This window comes from Austrofundulus limnaeus, unplaced genomic scaffold, assembly GCF_001266775.1.
Source record: "Austrofundulus limnaeus strain Quisiro unplaced genomic scaffold, Austrofundulus_limnaeus-1.0 Scaffold1, whole genome shotgun sequence".
Classification (NCBI taxonomy): domain Eukaryota; kingdom Metazoa; phylum Chordata; class Actinopteri; order Cyprinodontiformes; family Rivulidae; genus Austrofundulus; species Austrofundulus limnaeus.
This window is the reverse complement of record NW_013952403.1, coordinates 868554-877910: the sequence shown is the minus strand read 5'-3', so window position 1 is coordinate 877910 and position 9357 is coordinate 868554. Positions and strand designations below refer to the sequence as shown.

The 9357-nt window shown below is 35.9% G+C and overlaps 1 protein-coding gene across 1 annotated transcript in view; it reads right to left on the bottom strand.

Annotated features, from left to right (window-relative positions):
• The window catches only part of diaph2 (diaphanous-related formin 2), a gene marked incomplete in the record, with an annotated part of 345782 nt that overhangs the window by 239282 nt on the left and 97143 nt on the right, over positions 1 to 9357 (bottom strand). Inside the window, 1 exon segment of the mRNA XM_014003088.1 lies at positions 298 to 437. Coding sequence (XP_013858542.1) covers positions 298 to 437 — 140 coding nt within the window.

Here is a 9357-nt window from a genome sequence, read left to right as displayed (position 1 = left end):
ACTTTTTTTCTTTGAGTTGCTGCTTTTAATTTTACAAGAAGATACTTTAAAAMATTAATGATTTTTCTAAATTACTAATAGCCTCTCAAACAGAGTAAGATATTTCAGTAAATAAGTGCAAAGTAATTATTGTGCAACTGCAAACCGTGACACTATAAAAACAGCTATTCCATCACACTGAAAACCTCCATTATGGTACCTTAGAGACTGAAATCTTCAAGCCATTTCCAAAATCATTGAACATTTTTACAATAAAATACCAATTTATTGTTAGTTGTAAAAGCTTTAGTTACTAACCTAACAGGGTTACTGGTGAGAGACACTCTGAGGGATTCCAGGCAATTGAGCAGCTTTTCATCTGTGATGCCAGAGCGCAGTTCATGAACATATTCTTGTGAAGAAAGTGTGCACTCATGCTTGCTATTCCTTAGTCCACCCTGCAAAAGAAACATCAGTAAGACAATTATTAATTTGCAGGTCTGTAACTGTGAATTTATCAGCAATAACAATGTTATAAAAGCATCAGGAATAAACTGAATGACTTTAATAAATAATTTGCATCACTAACAGGACACAGAAAGAAGTGRGTTTTCAAAAAGCTATTACTTATGTTTCACATTAAAATCAGTTTGTTATAACCAAATCATTCAAATTCAATTGAATTTAATTCAAAAATACTTTATTGATCCCAGAGGGAAATGAAATCACACGAGAGTAGAAGGTATGAAAGAAAAAAAGAAAAGTATTAAAGGTGGACAGGGTTTAAACTAGTTTTGACTTAACTGGTAAAGATAAATCATGAAACAYGCAGAGGAATTCTTTTATTTCTAAATTAGGCAACACACATATAATGGACTCTACCACCAGAGCCAAAGACGGGCTCTACTGTACATGCAATCTACAACAGATTCTGCTTGGAGTAAATGGATTCTTGTGTTTAATCTCCACCGGGATATGTTGCTACACTGATGCTTACACAATGAGACTATCTACTGGCAGCACTACACACGCGTTCRGCTCAAAAACACATTAACACTCACTCTCTAAGCCCACAATAAAAACAGCTTTGTACTATAATGAGCAATATTTTGATTTTGCCATCACTAAGTAATTCAATTGTTTGACTAAATTACTTGCAAGCAGTCCAACAATCAACCAAATTGAAAAGGCTTTGTTTGCAAATTGATTACATTTTCTGACAAACACATCTTTGAAAATTGGTAATCACAGGATACTTTTTTGTTAAAATGAACAAAAATTTAGATGTGGGTACCACATAATACTAAAAATGTAAGGAAACATGCTAGGCATCATACATGCCTAAAACAGGCTGCTTAGCAAAAGCAACACCACTGTATTCATGCCCAGATTGCTGGTTCCCCACAAAGTGAGCTGTGCTAATAGGCAGTTTGGGAAGTAATAAGCTAGCTCATTTATCTGGAGAAAAGAGAGGTCTGCTGCTCTGCTGCAATGCGCAGTCGACATGAATGAACCTTTTATTTGTGTGTGTGCATAAAAAAACCACAAGGATTCAAACAGCAAGWGACCAATAATCTTGTTCTTTTCATGGACGTTGAGCTCAAAGTTTGATTGGCTAAACAACATCAAATATAATTCTCTGAAAAACGCTTATGATAAATTGTGTTCTAAAATTGCTGAACTGTTCAGTGCCAAAGCTAAATTCATTCACGCAACAGTACACACAGCTTTGTACTTTATGGTATTAGCATTGTGAGTTCATAAGCACAAAGATATGCATTAGGCAAAGTAGTAACAAAAAGTGTCTTAGTGCAACATCAGATTTTTACCTAATAGCTTTTTATTATTAACTGCTGTAAAAGAGATAAATGAAAAATAGATGGAAGAACTCAAAAGGAACAAGATGCAAAAATTTGCTTTAAAATCCTTTCAAACGTACAACTTTTATGTATTTAGAATGTTACTTACAGCACAAAAACGGCCTGTTGTCTATCTGTCAAATAACTTTGACTAGTTGAACTTCAAAGCATCTCCGAAAAAAAAGTCTTAAGGACATGAACACAGACATTCTGATCCAATTAGTTAGCTAACTAACTTTTAAAACTTTTAATTTTTGTAACCATCAGCTAAAAAATAAAACTAATATTGGTCAGCATTTTCTCAAAACAACAAACTGAAATGTGTTTTATACATTTACTATTTACTGCATTATATGTACATGAAAGAATCTGTTGTGAAATCATTTGGCCAAAAAAAAAAAAAAAGAAAAACGAATGTAATTGAAAAAAATGCACATCCTCTAAGAGAGATAGCAGGTTGAAACTATATTTTTTTCATTTTCCAACCAAGTAAACACCACAAACCTACTGAAAATAAAGGAGTAGTGATCAGTAAACAGCTGATAAGGGCAGTACATCACATTAAAACTAACATGAACGCAAAACAAGCTAAATCAGACTAGTGCATGTAAAGTTTACTTGACATCAAAACACAAAAGAGCAAAATCTTAACAATAAGTATTATTTTCTCAGCCTGAACATCGTAGGGAGTTAATGTAATGCACTGCGTGTCTCCTGAAAACATCATTGTTAAGTTTTGCACCATCGTAGCAATGAAATCACTAAATCACTTCTTGTTTTTCTTCAAAAAGTCTAGGGCTTCAAAGACATACTGCTGTCTGCAGTGAATCAGATAATAAAAGCAAAACAACTTAACTGTGGAGGAGTAATGTGTCAGAGATTTACTTTTGAAGGCTTGGAAGATAAAGGAAAGTAAGATATTGAGTTATTGTGATGGGTTTTGTGAGGGCCTACCCTGCTGTCTCACYGAGGTTTGACTTCGGTTTTAGAAGAACTTGATGAAAAGCAATATGTCATTTTACAAAGAGCAGTTTGCTACTTTTAGTAAAAACTCAAGTCAAAAATATTAAACGTGTAAAGATTACTGGGACAATGTGAGTCGGTCACAAATCACCCCMATACAGATGTTATTGAACTGTTAGGGTAATTCTAAGCATATTATGTGGGACAATTTACAGAATTTGAACTAAAAAATGTCATGAAAAATCAAACTTTTTCCTTTTGTGACACTCCTTTGAAGAAAGAACATCAGTGTCCTTGAGGCTTAAAACAAAATAGTAACAATGCTTCAAGTATTAAAATTTAGGCATGCTCTTTTAAAGAAAATGCAATATCATAACGCTTATTTTATTTTTTATTTGAATAATTTGTTATTTTATTAAAAACAAAGAAAACAAACAAAAATTCAAAATACYAATTGAGACTTTACACGCCCTCCTGGCAGGCTCTCATGCCACAACAAGGGGTCTCACTCCACAGTTTGAGAATTGTATTAGATCAATATACTTTGGAAAAAGGACATTTTCATTTTTGAGTGAAAGTCCTTTTGTATACATGGCTGATTAGGCAACTACATTTTCCATAAAGTACTTCCTCGGTTATAGACCATAAGGCAAATGCATCCATCCTTTTTATTTATCTCCTGACCTCTCAATAGTTCCCAGCAAGCATGCCACCATATCCAGAAAGGCTAGAGCTCTGGTTTCACCACATGCCTTGACCTCTGGAAACCAAAGACAACGACCATAAACTACTTTATCATGACCCTAGCCCAAATCAATAGAATCCATTGGGATAATATCAACATTACACCACCATACTGGCAGCAGAGAAACAATCTGAGAAGAAGGGGAAGTGGTGCATCTACCTGCTGGATTCTGAGTAATAGGAATTTTCTCTGTCACATTCATGAAAAATGGTCAAGAAAAAAATTACCCAAGAGGAAAGTGCCAGGGAAGATGGAGCGTAGACGAGAGACCTGTGTGTAGTTAGTGATGTAGTAGTAAAATGTAAAAAGCTAAAGAAGCGAGGCATGTACAAGGAAGAGGAGAAGTAGGAAAAAGGTACAAAAAGTATGAGCGAGAAAGGGCAGGTCAAAGTGGCAGATCATCAGGAGATGCTGTAACCTCTACAGCATAGGACAGACACAGCCTTTTGACCACAGCCCTGAGCCTCATCTCCTGCCGCTTATTGAATCTCCTATTTGTCGATAATAGTATTTCCTGCCAAAGAAAATAGTGTTGGGAGCAATTACTTCAGTGAGCCTGTCAATTTCATTTTGGGGGGTTAGTGGTGTTTTGAGGATCATTGCCTTCTCCTCTATCACCTCTGTCTCCCCTCCTGTATGCCGTGGGGAGTGACAGAGTGCCTTGCCATCTATCCAGGGAGGAACAGGGAGACAATGCCAAGTCGGCTGCACCTCAACATGTCATCTTCACCTGTAATGAGCCTATAACAAGCTGGCACCTTGCTCAGTGCCCAGTGCTCGGCCCACTCAGGCAGACTGATAGATACATTATTCAGGGTCTTTGTCAGCTTAGTGGGAAACCACATAAGCAGTAACATGTCTGGCTTGGAAGCTTGCGCTGGCAGATACAGTAGCTTCCAGGTCAGACACTTGATTCCATTCAGACTTCTCTATCTCCTGCAGACAAATTCACATGTAGACAATTAACATTGTGTTTTTACAGGCCTCCTACAATTTGTTTGGTTAGTTTATGTGATATGTTAGTCTGGCCCTTGCCTTCCTATGCAGTTCCGCTCAATTCTAGATTCCCTTCACTGTTCCTTCTGGGATTTCCTCAGTAGAATTTTACCTGGGCCAATAAGCAAACAGAAGGAGGAGTTGTGAACAACGTTGATTTTCTACACAGTCTGCCTGTAGTTTAGCAATGGCAGTGGAGGAAGTGAATGAAGCCAGTCCGTGCTAATAAAACTTCCAAATTAAATTAAATTTGTCTGACAAAGCAGCAGCTCTCATTTACAGCCGTCTYGTTCRGCTCGGTACTTCTCTCCTCTCAGTAGGGTTGTTTACGGTGCATGCAATTTCCAGTTAGCTTCTTAGTTTAGCCTCCTTCACAGTGGAGCTGGCGCACATATGTTGTGGCCAACAGATCCAATCCTTTTAAAACTTCAACAGAGGCCACGCCTCCAGAAAGAATCGCTTCTCTATAGCCAAGAGTCCTGACCCTCTGTACRAAGCAAAGGGAAGAACAAGGGGCTGGTTTTTACCAGGCTAGTAATACGTAGACGATGTCTGAATTTGTCTTGTAGAGCAAAATCATGAACACACTGTTTAATTGACAATGCTCATCATATGACCACTGTATACAAATCACAATCAATGAATGAAAAYATTATAGTAAAGACAAACAAAAAATCATGAATCATTAACATAGACATCAATAAAACAAGAGAAATTATTAAATCTATTCTCAGCTGAGATTACGTGGTTGTAGCGATTTATGAAAACTATTTATTTATTTTTCTTTTTTGCAAATAATTATGGATAAATTTTGTTTGCAGAATATTTTTGCTTTCTTAATGTTTTAAATTTCCAAATTGCATTGAGCTATGTCTAACATCCTTCTTGAGCTTTAAGGAAACTAATTAAAATGTTTGTGCTTTTTCCTCTACCCCCCAAAAGGCCAAATAAAAAGTTCTGAATTAAAAAAGGAAGGAAATTGCTGTGTCTTTTGTCTGACAATAATAGAAATTAAAAACACTCTTTACTAAATAGTGTAAAAATAACAGATTGAATCTTTGTAATTAAATCATTTAAGCTCATGACAGCTGTGTTATAACTTAATTTCCTGTTAATTAGGAATTCATAGATAAGTTGATAGCAAATATTGAACAAGTACAATAATAGAAACCACTCAGGTAGAGCCATRTGTTCCTGGTCAAAGTGAATAAGGAAATAAGGTTTCTAGACCCCAGTTACAAGGAGAACAAAGTAGAGAATGTTACACTTTAAAATTGAACAATCTTAGGTTTAACACAATCTAAAGTCTGGGATGTGAGTATGACAGCAGTGATGGTAAAGGTCAACGGGAACACGGATCAGTTGAGATGCTGCTTGGCTGGACAATGAGTTTTAGTAAGCCCCCCCTTAAAGGACAGAGTTCTGCTGCTGGCAGATAAGACATTTCATCTAGCCACCAGGCTGCGGGGCTCCCAGCACAGTGGGGGATTTCCCACCAGACCATGTGGCAAAGCATTTCATCTCTCCCTGCCATCGCCCATCTACAATTCAGTCTTTATACTTCTTTCCTAATTTTTTTTTCTTCATTTTACTTTCCGTCTCTCTTTCCTGTCCATAGTGAGGTGTTTTAGAACCTTAGATGACAGCTACAAAGACAAGTGCTTTTATCTGTACACACCAGGGGCATTTTTACCTCTGTTTTTTTTTTTTCTATTTATTCTTGTTGCCCATCTTTTGACTGTTGTGGTCAGGAAGCAAAATCAACTGACAGCCTTATTCCTGCATGTCTGCGGAAATACAACTTGTAGATAACAGACACAATTAGGCCTACAACACCATCCAAACAATTAGGCTGGTGCCATCAAAGCGTGTGCCTTGACAATGTGATGTTGCTGTAAAAGAACAAAACAAAAAAACAACAAAAAAAGACATTGGGCTGGTTAAAAATAACATAGGCATCATAAAATTTCTTCCTGTGTGCGCTGATCCCTATGGTCCAGAGGAAGAGCAGAAATTCTCCCAATAGCTGCCTCAGTCTTGCTTGCTACTTACACTGGTCTGTTTTGTTTGCGTACACTAACAAAAGATGATGTAAAGCTGAATCTATTGTAATAAAAACAAAAACGCCATATAAAATAAAGCATCATACTAAAACAGTGGTGGGATTTTCTTCTGAAAAAAAAACTTTTACAAGCTTTGAAACGTAATTAAAAAAAAGGAAGGATCAAGGTTTCAGTGTCATTTAGTAATGGAAAACAGTTCTTTGATGATAACAGAAAAAGCCAGGCATAAATTCAGACATCAACACATTCAAACACACTCAAACAAAAACGCATTCTTTCAGACACATCAGCTGATAGCACACCTGGGCAGCCATGCAAAAAGTTAACCTTAGTGCAAGAGGCTTGATCAAAGCAAATAAACTGTTTTAATCATGTGTCTTTATAAAATAATTGTTTTAAAAATGCAAGGCAGCTTTTTGGTAAGCATTATTTCAAATACATCTTTGAAAACTCTTTCCTCAAAACACAGTTGTTTCACATCTTTATTGGTTCCTGCAAATGTTAAAATTGAAACTGGTTAATGTTGTTAATGTATTTGTTAACAATTCAGTGTTGATCTTTAGCAAAATCRTATCTGTATTCTTCTACATGTGTGTCTTTGTTATATTTTTATATCTTTTGCACTTTTTTTCTTCTAACCTGAATTATGACAAAAGTTCAAGCATTGGGGAAAGAGCATATATAGTTTGCACACAACAAACATCTCAAGCATGCTGACCTTGGCCAGATGTGAACAAGGCGAAATAAAAGCAACAGATGACAAGCTCATTTGACTTTTATTCTGCTGGCAGCTAACATACAATGTATCAAATAGTCAGAAAAGCTGTTCCAACAAGAAGCCATGATTTCTTATTATCACATAACCTCAGGGGTCAAATGTCATAATCAGAGCAGCAAGATTTAAATTTACACTGAAATCTTCATGCAAAGAAACTCTTAACACTACTCAGTAAAAAAACAACTAAAAATGTATTAAATCAAATTGGAAACAGGAAGATGGCACATAAATGTATTAAAGTAAAAATAATTTATATATAGTATATACATATATCCATATATGTACAGTTCTGCCACACAGTTACATACTACTTATATTACAAGTGAATACTGAAACTGTCTCTTGTGTCCCAAGTGAAATACCATAACTTGGATTTATAGCTGTTTTGAGGAAGGCGGGTAACCATTAAAACTCTATCACACAAAGTTCTCACCATGTCAATACGCCATGCTTTATTAATGCTTTACTGTTAAATAAGTGAGGGTACACTGAGAAAAAGTCAAGTGGTCTGTTTACCACAAATAGGCCTTGATTCTTTTGATTTTTTTACTTATCCTAATACTAGCAAAAATTTCTTGAACTCATAAATCTTGTATGTGACTGTGTTTAGGCAAGCATTGTATGTAAATAATAATTGCTTTAATAAATAGGACGTTTTTTATGGAGGGGGACTGTTAACCATGGTATAACCATGGGCATTTAAATTTGTTTGTTACACAAACCTATTCAGGGTCACGTAAATTTAATCTGGTTTTGGCACTCTTGACATGATCTCTGAAACCTTAAATGTCTGAAAACACACAGGTCAAATCTTTGGACTTGCTCCATTGATTCTCTTAAGCTGTGCTGTAGTAACACTCACATCTCAAAGCAAAAAAGTACAACCCGACTAAAGCTACACAACAAGAGTCAAATGTTACTTTAAAAAATGCACTCAGATCTTACTTGTTTATTTCTGCAAAATGTTTGAATACTACATTGTATCACCTATCAAATATTTTACCCTCAACGCACCTAACAGAAGAGGTAATTGGTACCTAAAAGGACAGAATACTGTAGAGCTCTGTGTGTCAGAGTGTAAGTGCAATATATTTTAAATTATTCTGCACACAAGTGTGAGTGTGTACTTGGGAGCGTGGGTTTGTTCACATTCATTTTTTAGATTCTGTTTGTATATGGTGCAGAAAATTCTCTTAAGCACCGCTCCCTGTGCTTTGCAGGACTCATGTCTGTGCTGAATTTCAATGACACTTCCATAAAGATGGGAGCAGATGTCAGCCAGCTCACTGAGTGTCTGGTGGAAGAGTATAAGAAAAGTAAGGAAAATAAACTGACCATACAATAAACAGAGAAGTCTTAAGTTTTGCATGTATTTGCAAAAAAAAGTATACAGAGATATGGTAATGATTCATTGGTTAAAAAAAATTCAGCTATTATCTTTAGAAATAAATAAAACAACTCTTGCCTCATAATGCAAACTGAGTTGTGACCAGATTTATGTGTGTAAAGTAGGGTTGGGCAATATTGACATAAAAATGTATCAGATCAATCATGGCATTTAGCCAATTGCGATAGTAGATGACTATTGCACTTGCATGTAGCCRACTTTGTGGCCTTGTTCCCCAATTTCTGGCCTTCCTCATACTCCAGTTTCTGTTGGTGTTTACGGTGATTAAACAGATTTGTAGAGTTAGGGTTAGCAGCTACACACTGCCTTCCACCATAGGGCTTGTATGCACACCTGCCAGTGATAGTGTACTGTCAGTGGTGGACAGTAACAAAGTACTTTTACTTTATTACTGTAATTAAGTACATTTTTTGAGTATCTTTACTTTACTTGAGTAGTTATTTATTTTGGGAACTTTTTACTTTTACTCCACTACATTTCAAAGACAAATATTGTACTTTTTACTCCACTACATTTCAAAGACAAATATTGTACTTTTTACTCCACTACATTTCTAGGAAGCTTGT